Raw genomic sequence first — 24,082 nt, 5'->3', positions numbered from 1 at the left:
TGTGGTTACTGTTGTTATTATTACTATTGGATTTGTTAGTGTTAGTGTCACCGCTATTATTATACAATATTATTCTTAGTTATTATTATGCTTAAGTCTCGGAAAAATTCAAAAATATTGTTACGATAGTTAGTGTATATATAATAGAATACCGTTTAGGATAATGATGATATAATAAATGGTTATTATTATTGTTATATTTAAGTAATTATTATTATGAAAATTTGAATAATATATTATTATTTGTTTATAATATTAGTTATCATAATGATAATAAGTTGTTATTAATTTTTAATAATTAATAACACTGTTTAATAATTTATTATTAATTTTTAGTTATTTATTACTATTTTTTATTTATGATAATGATAATAATACGGTTTATATTAGTAAACGATATGTTTTTAACACTGTTTAATAAAAAAATTTATTAATTTTAATAGTTGATTAATATTTTGTAATAATAAATAATATTGTTTAATAATAGAATGCTGTGTAGGGTTCTAAAAAAAAGAAATGATTATCATGGTTAGTATAATAGTAGTGTTTAGACAATAATAATAAATTATTAAAATTTTCTAATAATAAATAAATAATACTGTTAATTAAATAAATATTTATTATTTTTTAATAATTTATTAATGTTTTTCTAGTAATATAATATACTCGCCATCTTCCGCCGCAGCGTTACCTTCACCTACGACATGTGCACCATCATCAGTCAGACAGGGCAAATAAAATAAGCACTATAGGAAACTTGAGTTAATAATCATAACATATCCATATTCGCGTACTTAGAAAATTTTGGAGCATGCATGCCTTTGAAATCTAGAGTCCGCATAAAAGACGGAACACCAAACATGTGCTGGCTTACAATCGCATTCGCTTCATTTTGCACCGCCGGATTGCCTGCCAAGTCTCCATCATCGTTTTCGTTATCGACTTTATAGTTAGCTTCGAATTCCTCTTCACTGTCATTATTATCTTCTTCCTAATCTATATCCCCGAGCTCATCAACATTGACCTCCTCGCCGACCGCGCCCAACCCTGACTGCTGTTCGAACTCAACGTACAGCTCTATCATCGGCACATGAAATCGGGTTTGTTGATAAATACATAACATCTGCTGCATACTGGCATCATCAATGATGGGCATCATTTGAAACTGTATCAGCCCACCAAAAACTTGTACAGGATTCCTGTATAAAATGTTGCTCACCATTTTTAAAATGTGGCTTTGAATGTTATTACAAAGTCCATTTTGTAATTCTACAAAACTCATGGTACATGGAATAACAAATGACAATGGATATTCACAAACAAAAGTCACTCTTTCATGTGTGTTTGGTATAACATCACCGTTATAATACACTCGCAAATTTGCAATATTTTTCATAACTGCAACCTCACCTAATCTAATTTTTTTGACACACCTAACTACCAAAAAACCTCAGAACTACGACATATGTAAAAGAAAGAAGAATACAATGAGTAGAAATGGAGTGAGGCAAGCTGAATGAGAGTCTTACTTCGTATTTATAGGCCGGACTCTTGGTTAAAATATTTTTTTTAAACAAAACGCAACATGCGTTTTTAGTATTTAAAAAAAAAAAAGCTGACAGCCCATAAAACGCATCTTGCGTTTTGGCTATTCTATAAAAAAATCTGACACATAAAAATAAAATGCAAGATGCATTTTGTTACTTCAAAAAAATTCTTTTTAATACTCACAGCAAAACGTAGGCTATGATTGGACTTTAAAAAAATTTCAAAACCTTTTAAAAAACAAAACGCAGAGTGCGTTTGTCCATTTCTCTTAACAAAAAAAAAAAGAAAAAAAAAAACAAAACGTAACCTACGTTTTGACCAATTTTCATAGCCGTGGAAATTTTGATCATACATCCATTTCATTACACAACCCTAATACCAAATCCATAATAAAAAAATGAGCCTACATACATATATAGAATTCTAACAATTTTAGCAAAGGATAAAATACAGTATTTTAAAATTTTTATCACTACAGTATTCCAAAATTTTTAAAATATAGTTAAGGGAAGTACTATGATAAAATAATGTATTTCGAAATTTTAAAATTTAAAACACATAGATGGTATATTAATATGGTATCGAAAAAATTAACAATAAAATATTTAAATTATAAAAGATAAAATTCTGACGGAATATGAATCAATCCACTATAAGAAAATAAGTTTTCTGTCACGCTTTTAAAGCGTGCTGAAAAGTACAAAAAAACATGCCAATAGATTTTTGTCACGTTTTTTTAGTTATTGGCACACTTTTAAAAGGGTCACATCCGCAAACGTGTCGATTGCTCTATCACCACGTTTTTGTGATTTATCAGCACGTTTTTCTGGCACGCTTTTATTTTTTGGCACGCTTTCATTTCTTGCTACGCTTGAAAAACTTACTGAAAAGTGTACATATTGCCACGCTTTTAGAAGTGACCCAATGGAGTGGTTTTGGCTACACTTTAAAAGCGTGCCGATAAAAGAAGATATGACTACGCTTAAAAAGCGTGCCACTAGCCGATAGAATGACTATAAATTAGATCAAAATACTTATGACTATACTTGTTTATGAATCTTCCTAATTAAACATTGCAAAATTAATACATAATTTTAAATTATAATTTGTATGACTAATTTAAACAATAAAATTTTTTTTTATATAATTTTAAAATTAATCAATCCAACATACATAAACTTTCATCATATTTATCAACAACAAAAAATTATTATTTAACAAATACAACATACACATCATCAAAGTCGCAGTAAAAAATAAAATTTATTAATTTAATAACTAATTTTGTTTTGGTGAATGCAAAATATGGTGGAATATCCTTCCAATTCATAAATACTCCCCAAGCACACACCCAAACTACACTTTGTTCCAAAATATATGCGACTAACATTAGTAATAATTTATGTGTACTATATATGTTATAATTTGCTAACTTACAACACTCGCACTAGATTTATTAGTTTGATTTTAAGCCAATTAAAGAATGTAGCTAACTACTACAATTTAGCATTAAAAAAACAATTCTGCTAGGAAGCCAATAGAATATTTGTATAATATGTATAATGGGTTATTTATTTGGCCTAATATGAGTTAAAAAATGAACATTCAAGATAAAATACTACTAATTTTTCAAACACAATACACATATACTATTCAGAATAACCATTCGGGTACCAGTGATAATAAACATCTGATATCCTATTGAATCGAACATCTTTATATCTCATTGTACACATTGTATAGATATTCCATTGACTCTCTATACTTCTTCTAAAAAAAATATCCATTTAACAACGTTCAATATCTTTTTTTAAGATTTGAATCCTCTAAAGTTTGAATTTCACTTTAAAGAATAAAGTGTGATCTTCTATCCTTAAATAGTTTCTCTTTTATATTTATTTTTAGTTTTACGTATAAAATCAATAATAAAATATCACACTTAATTCTCTATAATAAAATTCAAACTTTAGAGAATCCAAATCTTTTTTTTATTATGTTTGCGCTACCATAACCATAAAGTCATAAACAAAACTAAGCAAAGGTCAACCTCTCGTTGTCATAAGGAGTTGTCATAATTTATCTATTAAAATGCATAAAAAAGAATATCCAACAGAATATTCAACGTGAAGATCCCATTGAATTGGCATGCTTATCCTCTCTTTAGGTATGGCTTTCCCAACCCCAAATCCATTATTATATATATTCTCCAATACATCTCAACAACTCGCTTCACCATTCCCACAACTTTATTTTCCTCTTTCATTTCAATTCTCTCTATCTTTGACGCAAATGGCTCTCAAGCTTCTCCCGGTCTCTCAAATCCCTTCCTTAGATCTACGGTGCTCAAGTCATTCCTCTAGAGGTATATGTTCAATTTTTGGTTCATACTATTAGTTTCGTTTATTATTTCATATTAATATTTTAGTCTACTACATTTAAATTTAAAAAAATATTAAAGAATTAATAAAATTTATTGTTTATAACCTGTAATTATTCAATAATATTTAAAAATATTGTCTAAAAATATATTATTAGACTGTTAAACTAAAATTATTAAGTTAATAACTTAAAAAATATCAAAAACAATAAATTTTAGTAAATTTTAAATTTTTTCAAAAATTTAAATGAATAAATTAGTATATTAATTTTAATTTTGATATAAAATATTTTATACATACATTCAATTACATAAATTTTATGTTTTTTTTATTAAAGATAGGAAGACTCGAACCTGCAACTTCTTACGTAAATATAGAGAGATTATGCTATTTGAATTATAACTAATTGGCTAGTTATTTTTTTTATGTTAACCGATCGAATAGTCATCTAAGATATAATTAGACAATTATCCTATAATATTAGTTGGTGCATTAAAATTAAACTAAAATCCTCTGTTTACTACGAAAATTGTAGAGGTGGAGATAGAGCAGAGGAGGTTTGAGGTGGCGAAGTTTGCGGTGATCGGACACCGGGGAAGTGGCATGAACGATTTGCAGTCATTAGATCAGAGAATGAGAGCTATCAAAGAAAACTCCATTGTTTCCTTCAAAGCTGCATCTAACTTGGCCCTTGACTTCATCGAATTCGACGTGCAAGTCACGAAAGATAACTGTCCCGTTATCTTCCACGACGACCACATCTTCTGTGAAGAAAACGGCACTGTGTTTGGGGAGAAAGTTACGGAATTGACCCTCTCCGAGTTCCTCTCTTGCGGCCCTCAGAGGGACAAGAACGGAAAAACCCTGCTTAGGAAAACTGAAGAGGGGAAGCTAGTCAAGTGGAACGTGGAACAAGATGACTCACTCTGCACACTCCATGAAGCTTTCGTTAATGTCAATCCTTCTTTGGGTTTCAACATTGAGTTGAAGTTTGATGACTACATTGTTTATGAACAAGGATATCTTGTCCATGTTCTTCACTCCATCTTGAAGGTAAATATATTCACAATTAAACAAGACATTAGGATATATGACCATATTATAAGTTGTGTGATTTGCATTTTTATTTTCTGTTTTAAGATGATGTAAAAGAAAAAATTAGCTCATGTTTTCTAAAGATTATAAAATGGATAATTTGTTACTCAAATAAAAAGAAAAAATGTGGTCCTTATGCTAGGTAGACAAAAAAAAAAAAAAAACAGCTAGAACTTTTTTTATTTAGCATTAATTAATTATTGCAACAATTAATGAATGCTAAATAAAACAAGTTATGGCTGTTTTTAGCTGATTTTCTTTGGTTACCAAACATTTCCGTTTAAAATAATAGTTGACAAAATGCTATTGTTTCTGTTTAAATTAATTTTTAAGTCTATTATCGAATATTGTTCATTTTAAGAAGACTGAAATTCTTTTTAAATATATTAGTTATTTGTATAAAATATATGTTAAAATACAAAATATATATTGAAAATAAATTAATTTATACATGCGATTATACACAAGTATATGGTGATTAATTTAGTAATTAATTGTCATAGTTACTTTACAAAAACTAAATTGATGGTTTATTCTAAAAAATTATGTTGTATAAATAGTAATACATAAAAGACTAGTTATTAATTTGGTGATAAAAATTATTGGGGACAGGTTGTGTTTGAGCATGGCAAGAATAGGCCAATCATATTCTCAACTTTTCAACCAGATGCAGCAATACTTGTAAGAAAATTGCAAAGCACATACCCTGTATTCTTCTTAACTGAAGGAGGATGTGAACTCTATGAAGATGTGAGAAGAAATTCATTAGAGGAGGCTCTGAAGCTTTGCACAGAACATGGATTGCAAGGAATAGTCTCTGAAGTCAAAGGAATATTTAGAAACCCTGAAGCTGTGAGAAAGATCAAGGAGTGTTCTAATAAGCTTTCTCTCTTTACATATGGAAAATTAAACAATGTTCCTGAAGCAGTTTACATGCAACATCTAATGGGGATTGATGGTGTCATTGTTGATTTTGTTAAGGAAATAGCAGAGTTAGTTCTTGATATAAATGGTCTAGGGATGGAGGAAATGTTGCAAGTGAAGAACTTCAAGCCTCAATTCTCACAGCAAGAGCTTTCTTTTCTTTTGAAGCTTATTCCAGAATTGATTCAAATTTGAGCAGAATAATAGATATCCCAATTTTTTACTAGCTAATTGAATTTCATTGTGTTTTTTGATTTTGTACATGAATGGGATTTCATGATGAAAGATTATTAACCCATAGGTCATAGGTTATACTTAGCAGGTTCTCATCAATGTAGTGACAAAAGGAATTAATACTAAATTATTATTTATGATTGATATTTTTTTTCTCAAGTTATTATACATTTTCAGTATGATCATTTTTTAGATTTTCTGCATTAACACAAAATGCTTATGAATTGGATCGAACTGCTATCATAATACAAAATTAAATTTTTTATACATGTCATTTGAATTTAGAATATCTTATATAATTCCTATCTCTATCCCTCTTTGGTTTATACAATTATACCTATGATTAAAAGAAAGTACATTTATTTTAGTTTTTGCTTACAAAAATAGATCAATAACTAAAATATCATTCCCTTTATTTCTACCATGAGAACTTATAATACAAAATCGATAAGAGTTTTTTAGTACCATCTCCATTTGATAACTTCATAAAATGAAATTACACGTTTGAAAAAATCAGAGATTCAGAGAGTACATTGCACCTAGCCAAAGTCTTGGACTAAGACTACAATGAAATGATATTATTGTGATTATTTTATTTTACATTTCATAAACATGCACATCAATTTGTTGGTTGTCAATATGTACAAAATGGCCTCACATGGCCAGATTTCTAATTAATTGAGAAGCTATGAGAGAGAAATTTATGGGTAAAGTAATCTCCATCAATTTCAAGATTCAAAAGTTTCATTGCCTTCTTCCTCAAGCCTGCTCCTCATCAATACATGCCACTTGCTAAAACTGAACATGCAACAAAAATCATGCAACTAGTAAGTTCCATGCTGTCCACTTGTAGAGAAAATACTTGAGCCTGAAAATAACTTGCCATTAAACCAAACAAAAGATCCTACCAAAACACTTTAAGTCCTTAATATGTTAAAGGAAGAATTTTGTGAATTTCTTTCTTTTTTTTTTAAGGACAATTTGATATGACAAACTTCCATTCAAATAAGAATTGCACTTAAGAAATGTAATGTAAATAATCTAACCTAATAATTGTATCCGTGATTGATTTCAATTTTCAAGGTTTAAACTCGTAATTTTGAGATAACACAAAATTACTTGTATTATTATTATTATTATTATTATTATTATTATTATTTCTCTTTTAATTATTTTGTAATACTAATAATAAATTAATGTAAAAGAAAATTATCCTTTCCTGTATTGTGTAAATAAGAATTACACCCCAAAATAAGTATAAGGTACACACCTTAATATAGTAGATACATAAATAGTTGATAGACCTTGCTGTCCCAGAGTAACAACTAAACCATTTCTCCAACACTACCTTTCTATAAGATGTCTAAACAGTGCAAGAAATTTTACCTTAATTATTTTTTTTTGGGTTCATAATCTGCTTATGTCACGGCCAAATATAAGAGTTGTCACCCAGTTGATGAATACATAAAATCTGTTTCTCCAGCTGATGACACGTGTAATATACGCCGAGCGCCAAATGAAAAAACTGAGAAAACCTGCCAGAGATAACCCTTTTCCCTCCTGTAAGTAACAATAAGATCTTGTCAGTTTAAAACATGGAATTTGGGTTATTTAAATTTTAAATTTTTATTTAAAAAAATAAAATATAATTTTTTATTTTTGAATTTTATTTTTATATTTTTTTGTCTCACTTATAAAATAAATAGTAAAAAATTATACTTTATCTTTTAAGTAAAATTCAAAATTTAAAAAATATAAATTCAATAATATCCACCATTTTAAGATTTTAAAGCAAAATTAATAGCTTTTAAGAATGAATAATTAATGATGATTTTAAAATAAACAATAAATATATCTTTGATTTTTTATCTCGAAGATAAATAAATTATCGACTAATTAAAAATACAAAAACATTCTTTATTTTCTAAAATACAAAACATCTAAGTTTTTTTAAGGATCGATTTATCTTTATATATTTTAGACAAAAATACTTAAATATTTCGTATTTTAAAAAATAAAAAATATTTTTATATTTTCAATTAGTTAAAGTTTCATGTGTCTTCGAATTAAAACATTAAATTCTTATTTATCTTTTTCTCTTAAATTTTTCATATAACCAATTAATGACCTTGCTTTGCCTAAGATCAACTAAGGCCTTGTATCTTCCAATAGTTGCCATGCTTCCAAGGTGCTTATAAACAAATGGATCTCCAAATTCTATTTCTTTTGCACTGTTTGCATGCCCTGCACCTTCTTTACCAATTCTGTTTAATAGTTCTGCTAGATATTTTCCTTGTCTCTCTGCCACCTGTGGAATCTTGGTGTTAGCTTCCATGAGAATTTGAAGTATGATTTTGTAAGATAATATGAATAATAGTGAATGTTATGGTGTCTACAAAGTGGTGTGTGTTTATTAAAAAAAGTTAAAAATTAATATTTAATTTAAAAAATATAAAAATAAATAATTTAAAAAAATTAAAATTTATTACAAAAAATAAGTTAAGTAAAATTTAGATACTAACTCATAAACACCATAAGATTGGTCATGAATAATTTATAGGACATCACGTGATGTTTTCAACTTTCTACTAATGTTGCTACTTAGTTATTAAATCAATGATCAATGAGGTGAATTTTTTCTTACTTAAAAGAACACTTGCCATTACTTTATCAATGAATCATTGTCACTGACTCACTGTTATAAGAAGTTAGTCTAAAAATAAGAAGAAAATTGTTACTATTATTTATGTAACGATCTCTTTATATAAAAATAATAGTTAAAAACGGTTATATAATTTAATCAAATATATTAAATTATTTATTAATTTTTATTTTTTATCTTTATATAAAAATAATTTTATGTGAATAAAACTTGATAAAAAATAATACGATAATTAATACTCATTTAACTTCGCATTTTAATTTATTGCACAAAAACAAGAATTATGTAAATAGGGTTTCAACAAAATAGGGTGTATAAAAAATAAATACCCTATAAGACGTAATAATATATAATTTATATTCTTAATTTTTTTTATTTTGTTTTGTTTTGTCGTATTAGTATTAATTGGAGTATGAATTTAAATAATAATAATGCTAGCATTTGTATACAAAAATATAAAAAATATATTAAAAATAAATTAAACAACATATATATTTATATATAAATATACAGTGAATAATTTTAGTGACTAATTTTAATATGTACGAAATATTTTTGTTTAAATAAATAGTAATGACTATTATTAATATAATTTGTGGATGACTTACTTGTGCCAATGCAGGGAGTGTTTGTCTACCTGTGGTTTCAAGAAATCCACAGCAATCACCAATTGAGAAGACATCTTGAACCGAAGGAACACGAAGCCACTCGTCAACACCAATCCTGGTTTGACCACAAAACTATGAGAGGAATTTAAGACATGATAAAAAAAAAGTCCATCAAGCATTGATTAGAAGTTAATGAAACTAACCTTCCAGAAGGTTCTTTAGGGAGATCCAAAGATTGAATAATAGGAGCAGGGGAAACACCAGTAGACCATACCAACAAACCATAAGGAACCTCAGTGCCATCACTCAGTATTATCTTCTGAGCTTTCACATCTTTCACTATTCCACGAACAAGACGAACTCCTGACTGATACAAACTTACTTAGATTTCTAAAGCGCCAAACCAAGAACTGTTATGTTGTTCATGTCATCCATATATTGCTCACCTTTGTCAATTGGTTCGTAGCATAGCGTCTCAATCGATCGTCGAATGAAGACAATATTTCATTTGCCTGTACCACAAAATCAATTGTTCTAAAAGTTTAAATTAATTGAATAAAATAAATATTTATATTTTTAACTTATTTCTATATAGCAAATCTTTATAATAATCTTTGAAATTTATGAAATTATTCGATTTGGTTTTTGAAGTTCTAATTTTACTATAGTAATCTTTTAGATTGAGTTCTGAACATCATAGTAGTCCATAACTCATCTTTCAATATTGATGTGGCTATAAAATATCACATTGGATCCAATTTAATCTTTCCTTGACTCCACTCCTCCCATGCCCTTCTCTGCATTCTTTTTCTTCCGATTCTTTCCGTCATTCCTCTCTTTTTTTCCTCTCATTTTTAATTACTATAGTGTCCAAAACTAAATCTAAAAGCTATTATAGTAAAATTGAAATTTTGAAGACAATTAAATAATTCTGTGAATTTGAGGGATTATTATGCAAATTTATTCTATTTTTATAACTAAGAAGTAGGAACATGTCTCCAAAAGCAGTTTTACTAATTAAGTAAAGGAAAAGTCTAAGGACCAGCAACTTTATTAAATTCTGGCCAGTATGTAACCAGTAAATAAAAAAAAAGTGAACCATTGAATGAAATCTCACACCAATTTTACACCATTAAAATCATCATTGATGACTATAAATCATAAAAATTGCTGTCCCCTAACACTCATAGTAAGTAAATATACCTCAATTAGAGTAACACGAATGTAATCCTTGACATGAGCATATCTTTGTTGAACATCTTTCATGATGAAATCACTGAGTTCACCACTGAATTCAACTCCAGTTGGACCCCCTCCCACAACTACACAATGCAAAAGCCTCCGTTTTTCTTCTTCCGTGATTCCTGCACCAAGTAACTAAAACCACATAAGTGAAACACCACAACAACAAAATTCAAACATTTCATAAAACCAAATATTTGTTAACATTAATGTTGGAGAAAAATTTACCTGGAACATCTGACAACATCAAGTTAAGGAGGAGCTTTCGCCGAATTTCCTGCGCGTGATAAACCTCGCGCAGGAAAATCGCATATTCTTTGACTCCTTGGATTCCGAAAGTGGACGGTTTCGATCCTAATGCGATTACGAGCTTGTCATATGAGATTGAAAACTTCCAGGGATCTATTGTTTCTTCACCATCAGTCACTGTCTCACATTGAACCTTCAAAACCAAGCATCAAATTAAATTCTCCATAACAAGTATCAATATTCCAAGTTTTCAACAAATGATAGCATCAGGGAGAAAGTGAAAGAATCAGGCTTGTTTGATTTGTATTATTACTGCTATAAACAATGTTGATTATTCGATTATTACATATTTGATTATTTTATAATTAATTATTTAATTGAAAAATATGTAAATTAATACGTATAAATATACACAAATAATGATGTTTGAGCTAGTGACTAAACTTTTCGTACGCACAAAGTGTTTTTAAACAACTAAAGTAAAATCAGAAAACATAATTTTATTATTTTAACCTTTTTTTTCTTATCCAAACGGTTCATAGTTTTCATAGTTACACAACCCATGCAGAACAATTCACCTTTACTACAACAAATTAAAATATCACAAAACAAAAACAAAAGAAACACACCATAATATACCATATGGTTATGTGTATCAATGGCAGTACAATTGGCAAGGAAGAAATAAGAACCGGGTTCTCTAGAAAGAGCTGGTTGGATCCTTCCAATGGGTTCAGCCACAGATCTAAATTCAAGTGTTCCAACACATGTTGAAGCCAATAGAGGAGTGAAAACCATGTGGTTACGCGGTGAGACACAAACAATGTCATATGTTGTTGTGTCCAAACCCTTCATGAGTCTACACCCAGCCCAACCCGAACCAAGAACAACGACACGTGGCTTCTCATGGGGCTTTGTTGCTTCTAATAACCCTGAATACTCAAAAACATGCTTGGTATTGGAATTTGAAGGCTTTTGTTGAATGGAATTGGAGCTAAAGTGCGAGAGGAATGTGAAGGATGGTAAAAGGAAAAATGGGTCAGTGTTTGTTTTTGGTGATGATGATAATTTAGCAATGGTGGAAGAATATTTGGAGAGATTTCTTAACCAAGCCATTGATGTTTTTGGGTCTCTAACCATTATTATTACATGGGTTTAATTTCAGTGGATTTTATATTGGTGCTTGTGTATGTGAATTGAAGATTAGAAAATTTGCATCACAAAGTTTGGATTGGGATAGATGCTCCAAAAAATTGTGGGCTTTGTGTTTTGTATATCAATTTAAGTGGATGAATGGTGGGTCAGCTTGAATGTGATGATGGTATTCAGCATTAGGATTTTTTTAGTGATGGAGTGGCATCTCATTCTATATATTGACAATTGTCACGATCTGATTCACTGATTTAAGAGACATTCACACTATGTTTGTTTGAAGAGAAAATGGAAGGAAAGAAAAGGGAGAAAAGAAAAGAGGAAGGAAAATGATCATTTTTTATTGTTTGGTTATGAAGAGACACTGGAGAGAAAAGAAAAGGGGTGGAAAAAAATTGGTGGGATCCACCAATTTTTTTTTCTCCCATGTTAAAAAGAAAAGGGAGGAAAAACTTATTTTCTCTCACAACTTCCAATATTACCCCTTCACTTTTTTAATGTATTTTATAATACAAGAATAAAGTTGTCTTTTTATAACATTTCTTTCTTTGTTATTTTCCTTTCATCCAAACACATCTAAAAAAAATAAAAATCCACTCAATTTTTTTCCTTTCTATTTCTTTCCTTTCTATTTCTTTTAAAGATCGATGGTGAGAAAAAAAAAAAAAAAAAAAAAAAGAAAGAGATTTCCTTCCTCGAGTAAATATTAGTAATTTACTAGAGCAGAACTCGGGTATGAACAAAATAACCATGCACATCTTTTATTTAAAAGCCAATTAAATGAATATAATTATGTAAATGATTTATCTTTTAACAAAAAAGTTGCATTGCATTGCATAACAATTACATATTATTTTGAATTAAAATTCTAAGTCTTTTTTTTTTTTTTTATATTTGATTCTGAACAGAGCAAATGTAAGTATATAACAACAAATAATATTTACATTATTTACTAGATCAACAATGATTTATTAAGGAGATGATATATCATATTTAATAAGATAATAGAAAGAATAACATTTTCATAAATAAATAGATGCACGTAATGTAAATTATGTTCATAGTTATTAATTATTATAATATAAAAAAAATTGTAAAAAAAAAATAAAAACAATTTTTTTTTATCACAAAATAAACAACTTATCTCATCCAATGTTTAACATTTCATTATGATAATTTATTTGAATCTCTGGGTAGAGAGTTGAAAACCATCAATTGCATATACAATATTTTATCACATCTATTATTACATTTTTAATACGTCTTTTTTATGTTAAAAAATTATTAAAATATTTTTTCAGCTTCTTTTATATCAATCCTAAAATTATTCTTTTGAATTTTAAAATTCAATTCTCTTAATCTCCAATCCTAATTAACTTATTATTATTTTCTTGTTAATAATAAAATATAAATTTCGACAATTAATTACATGTCCCAAAAATAAAATAATAATAAAATAATAATAAAATAATAATGAAACATTGGTAGATCACCAACAAATTTTTTCAATAGTAAAAATTTAGTACTTCTAAGTAAAATAATTAAACCTTGTCGCTCCAAAAAATTATAAACCTTGTTTGACAAAGTTATAAACTAATAAAATCTCTTTCAAGGTTAATCATTCAATTTCCTTTAGAATCATTCTTCTAAATTTTTAATTTTGGTAAGGAAAACAAATTAAATTTAGAAAAACTAATACTCAAATAAAATTACGATAAATAAATAATATTGAGAAGAAATAAAAAGTAATATAATAGAAAATTCTAAACTTTTAAATGAAGAAAATTATTAAAGAACTTGTTCAAACATAAATAGTGTCTCAACATAATATTTTTCTCAGTATAACATAATACTTTCAAACACAAAATGATAGCTAACTTAAATAAATATAGAATTTTACAAACTTATTTTTCTATCATCTACAAAGATAAAGTACTCCCTTAAACTAAAAATAAATAAAAATAATGAATACAGTTTTTGGCCCAGAAACATAACAATAAGCTAGAAAACTATATGATGGCATTTAAATTATATTCTTTCGATGAATCAAACATACAATTACAGAATCCTACTGAACTTCAAATTCCATGATCTTCACACATAAAAGTAAGTAGAAAATTAAGATGATTAAATTATATTGTCAATCAAGTTCACCAAAAGATATTGTCAATCAACCCCCAAAACTATATGAAGATTGATAATGAATGAAATTATTTCCTCCCACGCCAAAGTCTCTTCCTTCACCACACCAGCTACTTCACTTATCCTCTCAAAAAAATAACAACATTTCAAACTCATTAACATACAATAACAACTCCTGTCAGAATCTATTTCACAATTAAAATTAAATTACGAAGCTCCATCACTTCTTCATCATCATAATCATCATTCACCACAGATTTTGACTTATTAAAATCTCCACCCACATTCTAAAATATTAAAAGAGCTCAATCATAGAGAATCATAATATGAATCATAATATAAGAGAGAATCAAAACATTGAGTTAAAGTAATTACGAATCTTTTGTTGTAGGCTCCAATATCCTCCTCATATGCTAGTCTGTTCTTAGCATTTGCCCTATGGAGTTTTTTCCTGAAATATGATAATATAATTAATTAGAGACTAAATCGTAAAACAACAACAAAAGCGAAAATAATTGTTAATTGAAGAGAAAAGAATAATAAAAGAGAATCAGAGAACAGGTTTGCTTTGCTCACAGCATTGGACATAAACTTCCACCTGGCACCAATTTTTTCAACCTAATCGGATTTCAAGAAAATATTAGCCTATCAGAACAGTTAATAGCATTGAAAATTTGAAATCTCAGAAAAAAGAAGAAAAACAATAATAGAAAATAAATAGATAACAAAAACATTTAATTCGAAGAGCTTGATTACATGGAATCGAAAATAAGAAGAGCTTTTCATTAGATTTAATTGGTGCATCAAGAATCCAGAACGAAGAGCAACGATATCATGTTTTAGTCCTTTGATCCTGCATTCTTGATTATCCTAATCAAAATTGAAATAAAATTTCACCTTGTTTTAACAAACATGTGAAAGAATACAATTTGAACATTATTTGGGAAGAGCAGAACTCAGAAAACGTAACCAAGGAATGAGTGGATCAAAGAGTTGAATAATCAAAGGAAGCAAAAAAAAAATAGAGAATCGTTGTTCGAGAATTTTTGCATTAAGACCGAATTATACTGAACCAAATCCACACCTATTATAACATATACCTTCTGGGTGTGAAAATTTCAAAGAGAAAGTTGAGGGAATCAAAACTTTCTAGTATGTGAATCAGTCTCAAAATTAATTCGAACTAAAGAATAAAAACAATAAATAAAGCTCGAAGTATATTCATTTAAATATCACCAACTTAAAAGAAAAATCCAAAGAAGAGAAGTTAGTATATACGTACCAAATTGTTTCTTCTGTGGTTGAGCCTTATGCGGAACTAAAATTGAAACTCAAGATTTGGTTCTGTATTTTTGTGTGAAAACAAAAGGAAGAAAAACGTTATGAGATGGAAAGGAATGAATTAGGAAATGAGAAAATGGGAATTGGAGAAGAGCAAGAGTGAGAAAAAAATAGCACATATTAATATGATTGAAGAAATAGCAATATATAGATGATGTTAGGGATTTTTTATTTTTATAAATTAAATAAATACTAAAATTACCAAAATAAATATTTTTATGAGTATTTACCGTTTTAAATAACCTTGTCATATCTCGTTTACACTGTAAACGAGATGATTTTGAACGTATCTCGTTTACAGTGTAAACGAGATATGGCAAATATGTCGGAGACGTGTATATCTCGTTTACAATATCTCGTTTACACTGTAAACGATATATATATATATATATAAGACCTTACTCAGCATCTATAAAAGGATGTGTAACCCTTAGTATTCTTCACACACATTTTATATCCTTTCTCTATCTCGTTTCTCTGAAAAACAAAGCTGAATGGCCAGTAACAATCCATTCATAGTTGTGGAGCTTTATCCGAATTGTCGTATGAGAAATGGCGACAACGGGGTGACATTCGAGTGTCAGGATCCGATATTGTTTCGCACTTAGCATGTGGAGACGTTGTCGGATTTGAAGAGTTTGATATTGAGCAAGCTTGGGGGGAACAGACGAGGGAAATTGGAAGGGTGGCGTATAGGTTGTTGGCACCCATGGGAAATGGAGTCTTCCGTTTTCGGCTATTTCGACTTCACGGGGACGAGCATTTGCGACTGATGTTCGACATTCACAGAAGGATCATGTGTGAATAGGTAATGGAGCTGGCCGCCGAGGTGGGTCACGGTGGTAGTGGGAGTTCTGCACAAGATACGTATGTGCAGGATGACCGACATCTCGCACCACCGCCCATTCATGTCGTGATTCCGGAGAATGAGGCGGAGGAGGGTGAGGAGGAGTCGGACGAGGACTACGTGGCAGACAGTGAGACTTCCGATGGCGGCGATGAGGATGAGTTCCTGTCGGAGACACCTGCAGGGGCTGTTCCCCGCCATGTGCTGCCTCCACCTCAACTGATTCCGGCACTATCGGTTGTGCCAAGTCACTTTCACAGTCTAGATCTGGACGCCATGCATGAGAGGATCCCGGTTTCTGACACCTGTGGAGTGGATTACAACCTAGACGGCGGTGTAGAGTTTCAGGTCAGACACAAGTTCAGAAGCTGGGAGGCGGTCCTTCAAAGTGTGAAGAACTACAGTATTCGCAGGAGTGCTGAGTACCGGGTGGTGGAGTCCGACCGGTTAAAGTACCATGTGCAGTGTCATCAAGCCGACAGTGGGTGTCAATGGAGCCTCCGTGTGGCCCTTCGTCAGAATCTCGGATACTAGTAAGTTAAAGTTTAATTGTGAACTTAAGTAGTTTTGGATGATACGTTATTTTGGTTAGACATGTTGTGTAAGAATATATGTTGTTGTTGTCATTAGGGAGGTTCGGAGATTTGGTGGACCACACAGCTATCTGGCACCCACCATATCTCAAGACCATCCTCAGCTAGATAGCAGTCTCATCTGTAGAGTCATATTGCCCATGATTCAGTCCAACCCGTCCGTCAGTATCCCGGTCTTGCAAGGCACGGTCCACGCAAGTTATCACTTCAAACCCTCATACAGAAAGGTGTGGATGGTGAAGCAGAAGGCCATTGCACGGATCTACGGTGATTGGAAGGAGTCGTATAACAAGGTTCCGAAACTACTTCAGGCGCTGCAGAGCTGTTTTTCCGGCACCATATGTGACCTATGCGTCAAACCGTACTACGAAGGTCACCTCATGGTGTGCGACTGCTGCATGTTTGACAATGTATTTTGGACTTTCACGTCATGTGTGGAGGCCTTCAAGTATTGCAAGCCATTTGTTTCTGTGGACGGCACAAATCTGTATGGGAAGTACGGTGGCGTGTTGCTTATCGCGGTGGCACAAGACGGGAATAGCAACATACTGCCAATTGCTTTTGCCATTGTTGAGTCTGAGAGCACCGAGTCATGGTCATTCTTTCTTACTAATTTGAGGCACCATGTCACCCCGCAAGACGGATTGCTGGTTATCTCGGACAGATCTCAGGCCATCAAGGCCGCCCTCGGAGCTGATGATAGTGGGTCTAGGGCCTTCCATGCTTACTGTATCAGACATATGGCTGCGAATTTCATGAGCCGGTTCAAGTCAGTCGAGGGCAAGCGATACCTCATAAACGCTGCTTACAGTCCAAGTTAGGCAGGATTTGAGTGGTACATGGATGCATTGAGGGGCGTCTCCCCGGCGATGGCAGATTGGGCTGGTCACTTCAGAAAGGAGATTTGGATTCAGCATTGTGACAGTGGCCGGAGGTTTGGACACATGACCACGAATTTGTCTGAATGTATCAATGATGTGTTGAAGGGGACACGCTACTTGCCCATTTCGGCCATTGTACGCATCACGTACGAGAGACTGCAGAAGTTGTTTGTTACGAAGGGTAGGAAAGCGCAGAGTCAGTTGGCAGCCGAAAACCGCTTCTCACAGAGACTCTTAGCGGCCATTGAGAAGAATAGGGAATGCATTCCGAAGATGCGTGTGACCCATTGCAATAGGCGGGCCTCCGTGTTTGTCGTGGAGGAACTAGAGCCGTTCGAGGGGTGGGGTCAGGGTTCCTTTCGGGTACGGCTATTGGAGGGGACATGCGATTGCGGTTTATTACAGTCTCTCCACTATCCGTGCCGATGTCAGGTACATACCGTAATCATGCGAGGGCGGCATCGCATACTGGCTACCAGGCCGCACACCCACCCTGAATGACGACGCAGAAGCCAGTGAGATATGAGGAATCCAGGTGGACGTCTATGCGGCACCTGATGCATGCTGGTAATCCCCGATCCCGACCTCCCGAACTGTGCGGAAATGCGCGGCTAAACGATCCATCTGTGGTGGGGCAACGGTGTGAAGATCGAAGGCGTCGCCAAGCAGGATCTCATCAAGCATGTCGTCCTCCTCCTGATGGGTACCGGAAGGCCCACCCTCATGCCAACCAGGAGGTGGTATATCCCAATCTCCAAGCGGTTGTGCACCGCCGCTCCCAGATGAATGCCAAGCTCCATGTGACGGGTGAGGGGGAGGTGATGGAGGTGAGGGCTCTTTGTCCACAGGGATGTTTCCATGCTCCTCCTGGTGGGCATACTCGGCCTCCTCATCAGACTCAATGCCGACCCCCACCTGTCTTGGGCGGGCCCTATCCCTCCTGACCGGCTCGTCTGGCTGACGCTCTCTGTGGTCCCTCTCTCTCCGAGCAGGTCGTCGAATATCATCCCTACCCTCTGTCACACATCGACGTCGATCCGGCATGCCGCAAGGAAGGGCGAGATTGTCCCTGGGCTGGCTGGCTGTGGGCTGTACATCAGCGGGCAACTCCGCCAATCTCGGGTCCTCCAATACCTGCTGTCCCGAGAGATGTCTAACCCGAAAAGCCCCACGCCACCAGTCATAGTACTCCAGGGTCGGCCTCGTGTCGAACGTGTGCTGCACAGTGATCCGGCGACCGGGCTCAAACCTCTAGTGCCACATATCGTACCACTCCTTCAGCTTGAGCGGCCACTACACATCCTCACCTCGACCAATAGTAGTCAGGTACCTGTCAATGAAGACGGTGTGTTAGATACTTCCTTAAGTCATAATAACTGAAACTATTTAACGGATAAGCAAATAGAACTATATCATCAATCTCACCTATCAAGATTTACCGAGGTGCCTAGTACCTACTGCTCTCCATTGAACTGCCGTTTCACCCGATCTACGTGGTGAAAACGGACGATATTGAAGCACAATAGGGGACGGCTGACAACCATGTCCCCCACTCCTCCTCCTCACGAAACCATGGCGGACACAGAGCCTGCAGAGCAAGGTCATCATAGACTCTCCACGCGAACTGAAGAAAGAAAGTATTAGACGAAAAGTTTCGAATTATACATATAATAACAATACAAAAGAACACGATTTTTATGTAATTATCCAAAATAAAAAACGAGCATATTTTACAACTAACCTCGTCGAAATGTAGCCGGTAAAGGGAAACCCTCTAACGCAGGACCCTGGCCTCATGCTGATCTCTTCTCTGCTGCGGTAATCTAATCAACCTAACACATCGAAAGCCGAGCATATACGGTTTGTTAAGTAACACACCAAAAGTTCTGGGAAACTTATTTAACTCAAACAGATACAAAGACATTTCTCACCTTGCGGCCAGCGGGTACTGGTAAACGCCTCTATTTGGCAGACACCACTGGGGGAATCTCTGATAGATCCAGGACATCAACAACGGAGTGCACCCAGTGATGTCCGTGACGCCCCGCTGAGCCACCAAAGATAGGGACTTATACGTCCAGGCCAGCACAGCCGAGCCCCACGACAACGCTCTACACTCCGTAAAGTTCCGGAGCAGGGGTAGCCAACGAAGGTGCACCCGATTGTTGGACTTGTCGGTCATCAGATACCCTCCGATCAGTAACATGATATAACACCTGGCGTACTGTCGAAGGGTCTAGGGATTATCTGTCTGGGGCATCTGGCGAACACGATCACGTAGCCACACAAGCTTGAGCATGAATGACTCCTTCCTCTGAGCCGCCTGCTGTGCTGCCACGGGAGGCCTGACGCCGAGCAGTTGTTCCACCAACGTCCACGTCTCCGTACCGTATCACCTACCAAAGTCACGGAGGCAACCCCTACGGGGTTACCGTGGGCGCGTAGGCCCAGGTCGTATGCCACGTCCTGCAGGGTGATAGTGACCTCACCCCACGGGAGATGAAACGTGTGCGTCTCTAGACGTCATTGCTCCACCAGTGCCGAAATCAGGGAGTTGTCAAAAGTAAAATCCCTGAGTGGCACGGTGTCGCAAATCTGGCCTCGGCCAAATACGGGACGATGGCGTCCGGTGGAGGTAAAGTATGGCTCACTTGCCGGGACAGTAGCAGGCGAGGCCTCTGATTAATTACAAAAAAAATAATATTTAAAATATGTACAATCAATTATAACTTATAATTTTTTTTAACATTTAAAAAGTTTAATTTTACCCTCGATAATATTTATCTCCCAAAAGTTTCAAGATCAATTATTTTTTTATTAATTTTACTACAAATTAAATAACATAATACAATAAAATAAAGTCCTAAATTTCTTATAAAATAAAAATAGAAAACCTTAATAACATAAACAGTTCTAAATTAAGTCTACAGATAACATTTATGTCATATGAACCTAGCACAAGCGGATAGAGTTCTAAATTAAGTCTACAAAACTAACTCCTAACTCATACACCAACGTTCTAGATATACATGACTACCCTAACAATGCCAAAATCATTAAAGTTAACAACCATAACGAAACTAACCTCGAAGTCGGCCGCTCCGGCGTAATGTGTCGTCTCATTCAGCCTGTTTATGTCCCAGTCATTCCCCACTTGGCGCGCCATCACCGCTCGGGTCAAAGGTATAGGCAGAGAGGGTTAAAAGAGAGAAAAAGGATGTCGAGAAAGTGAAACTGGGGCCTGGAAGTAAGCTGTAAACGACTTCTATATATAGGGGCGTACTGGCCATATCTCGTTTACAGTGTAAACGAGATACGTGTAATGCCATCTCGTTTATACTGTAAACGAGATATGGTAGGAGAATTTATTTCGGTAATTTCTCTGAAAAATATTTATTTTCAAAAATATTACATTTATTTTATTTATAAAAATAAAAAATCCTAATGTTAGTGATGAGCAAAAAATTAAATCACAAAAATAATATTAATGTATTCATATACATTCAAAATTCGGATAACAAAGGACAATTAAGGATAATGGAAATCACATTTACAAATGATTTGGTAAATTGCAAAAAAAAAAAAAAGGTAAAACAATTAAGAGATTATTATTATTTGAACTGAATGCAAAAAAGTAGCAATTGGGTAAAAAATCACCTGGATACTGTATATCATGATATCCTTGAGGGGAGAGGAGCAGTTATGCGTTGTGGAGGTAGCGGAGTGTGCTTCACAGATAAGATCACGTAAAGCTACTGAAGATCACGAAATTTGCAATTGAATAATCGGAAAGAGATGAAATAAAGCATGAAGAAGAATGTGAGATCTCACCGCTATGTTCTTGAACTCCACTGCATATCCATCACCATATCCACTACCACGAACTCCACTGCCACCACCACCACCATAGCCTCGTTCACCACCATAGAAATATTTAGTGGACTCCATGTGATGACCAAATCGTCACCGCGTTTTTGATTCCTAGGTGTGGCACCACGTTGACGCCGCGTTCTTATCACCGCTTATAGATCGAACAACACTTTCATCATGATCTGCAGTTCTAGCCTCGTAGCCATATGCTTCAAGATCCTCCTTTTTCACTTCCGCATGCTTGACCATCTTCTTGTTCCATCCTAGATCCAGATGCTAGACTGCTAGAGTGAGGAGTAGACAAAATTAGAAAATTGATTTATATTCAATTTTAGGTTCCAGATCAAAATTTAAATTTTGAAATTTCATCCTCCTTGATGAATCTTATTCGTATAAAAAGACAATGAGAAAAAAAATACCATAGATGAAGCCAAGTCTTGCGGCATGTTCTCTCTGTGCCTGCCGCTCAGTTCTTTTTCGGATCTACTCTCTTCTTCCTCCTCTGTGCCCACCACCACCACATTAATAACCACCACGAACATTGCAACCACCACCACCAAACCTCTTTCAGGAACTGCCAACTGCCATCACCGCCGGTTTGCTGCTGACTCCCATAATCATCACCATCGATCATCTCGGCAGTCTCACATAACGACACCGCAACACCATTCTTGTCCTCATCTGAAGCCTGGATGGTGGGTGGAAGAGACCCATCTCCACGGGTTATAAATTAAAGGGGGTAAGGTAATGCATATGATGTATTTGTCTAAGAATTTAAATTTGAAAAATAGGTAAACTTCTCTATGTGCTTTACTTCTAGTTTAATGAGTAAAGGGTAAAGACCTTCTGACTTAGAGAACGACCAATCAGGTAAAATTTCTCTGCACGCTACTTGAAGATAATCATTCTTGAGGCAAAGAAAGGAGAATATAGCATTAAAATTTGAATAAAAAGAAAGATTAATAAAATTGATATAAGGTGAAAAAATTGGAAAATAGGTTAAAAACAGAGAAGATGATTAGATGGAATGAAGAATTGAAGGAGTGAAAAGAAAATAAATTTAAAATTTGAATTTAGCATGGTGTGTGTATGAATGCCTGCATGATAGAAATTAGAAAGAACATCACATATAACATAATATCATTGAAAGAGACCGTGTTGTAACTTGTAAGTAGCATGATGATGGTGTATGAATATACATGTCATGAACAGTAACACCCTATCTGAGGAGCTTGACACGCTGAAATTTCACTAACTTAAAAACTCTCTATTAGAAGAATAGTATTAGATTGTGGAATATGCTAGAAGGAAAGAGAAGAGAGGGGATGATTGTAGTTTCAATCTCTAACTATTAAACATAGACGCCTTGCTAAGTTGTTATATCGAATACATTTTGCACACGATATTTATTAATATTTATTCGACACGTATATTTATTGTGTATAATCATATCTTAATAAAAAATAAAAAAAAATTTATTCAAATATTTTAATATTATCATATGTCAATATATCTAATTTTATTTTTAATATGTATACTTAAAATAAATTTAAAAATAATATTTATTATTATTTATTAAAATAAAAAATAATTAAAATTAAATTAAATTTTTATATTATATTTTTAATGTCTTATTTTATTCTACTTTTAAAATCAAAAGAAGAGGGGCGCCTCATACAGGGGATTATCTATAGGGTCCATCTAGTGTACAGATGCATTTTGGTACAGATTTACAGATTTTTGTTTTTATTTGGTTTAAAAGCGTATCACTAAAAGTGTTGCCTAAAGAGAAAGTGTTACCCTTAATCGTTAACTTGGCTCTGATACCAATTTTTACCATAGTTTTCAATCCTGTTTTAGTTTATAATATTCTTTTTTGCATGGATTATTGCATATAAAATCTTTTATCTGTTTGTCTTTTTCTTTAATATAATTTCTCAAATCCTCAAAAACTTCTTTTATTTCTACACTTTCTGTTGTTTCTAAATACCTTCTTAATTTTTCGACTTCATTCTCCATTTTTTCTTTTAATAGCTTTAGTTCTTTTAAGTCATAATATGGTTTTCCAGGCATTTATAAAATTTTTTAAATTTAATTCCAACTTGTTTATATTTATTCTTATTTCTATCCTTTTTATTATAAGGTCATCAATTTTGATCTGAAGGTTATTTAATTCCCTTTTATACTCTTTTATTTTATTTTTTTTAATTTTTCCGCCCTTTTTCTTTTTATTTTATTTTCTGGTTTTTCAATCTTTTTATGCTTCATTATTTATTTTAGAATTTCTGCAAATTCTATCATTGCTTCATCACTTTT

At 33.1% G+C, this 24,082-nt stretch overlaps 3 protein-coding genes across 5 annotated transcripts; 2 read left to right on the top strand and 1 right to left on the bottom strand.

The window, feature by feature from the left end:
- Positions 1-3,591: 3,591 nt before the first annotated feature.
- LOC107605647 (glycerophosphodiester phosphodiesterase GDPD1, chloroplastic-like) lies at positions 3,592-6,321 on the top strand. The gene is made up of 3 exons (XM_016307635.3): positions 3,592-3,910; positions 4,462-4,979; positions 5,634-6,321. Exons 1-3 carry the CDS (start codon positions 3,694-3,696, stop codon positions 6,138-6,140), a joined length of 1,242 nt encoding a protein of 413 aa, XP_016163121.2. The 5' UTR covers positions 3,592-3,693; the 3' UTR covers positions 6,141-6,321.
- A 415-nt stretch (positions 6,322-6,736) lies between these two features.
- Positions 6,737-12,238, bottom strand: LOC107605512 (internal alternative NAD(P)H-ubiquinone oxidoreductase A1, mitochondrial). 3 transcript variants are annotated; one of them, XR_015902190.1, is made up of 9 exons: positions 11,580-12,180; positions 10,920-11,133; positions 10,653-10,813; positions 9,896-9,961; positions 9,653-9,816; positions 9,450-9,581; positions 8,308-8,487; positions 7,566-7,739; positions 6,737-6,977 (listed from the first exon to the last, which is right to left on the bottom strand). XR_015902190.1 is itself a non-coding variant. In XM_016307445.3 (9 exons), exons 1-8 carry the CDS (start codon positions 12,078-12,080, stop codon positions 7,587-7,589), a joined length of 1,554 nt encoding a protein of 517 aa, XP_016162931.1. In that variant the 5' UTR covers positions 12,081-12,238; the 3' UTR covers positions 6,737-6,977; positions 7,566-7,586. The 3 variants fall into 3 exon arrangements, 2 of the variants coding, with proteins under 2 accessions (XP_016162931.1, XP_020971920.1); XM_016307445.3 differs by having other exon boundaries at positions 9,450-9,564; positions 11,580-12,238; XM_021116261.2 differs by having other exon boundaries at positions 9,450-9,564; positions 11,570-12,182.
- A 4,148-nt stretch (positions 12,239-16,386) lies between these two features.
- Positions 16,387-17,836, top strand: LOC148575589 (uncharacterized). Its single transcript, XM_088502431.1, has 2 exons — positions 16,387-16,874; positions 17,053-17,836. Exons 1-2 carry the CDS (start codon positions 16,387-16,389, stop codon positions 17,834-17,836), a joined length of 1,272 nt encoding a protein of 423 aa, XP_088358557.1.
- Positions 17,837-24,082: the final 6,246 nt, after the last annotated feature.

The sequence above is a fragment of the Arachis ipaensis genome, chromosome B1 (genome assembly GCF_059453495.1).
Source record: "Arachis ipaensis isolate K30076 ecotype BB chromosome B1, ASM5945349v1, whole genome shotgun sequence".
Taxonomy (NCBI): domain Eukaryota; kingdom Viridiplantae; phylum Streptophyta; class Magnoliopsida; order Fabales; family Fabaceae; genus Arachis; species Arachis ipaensis.
The sequence above is the reverse complement of the archived record's forward strand: the minus strand, read 5'-3'. Positions and strand labels throughout refer to the sequence as shown.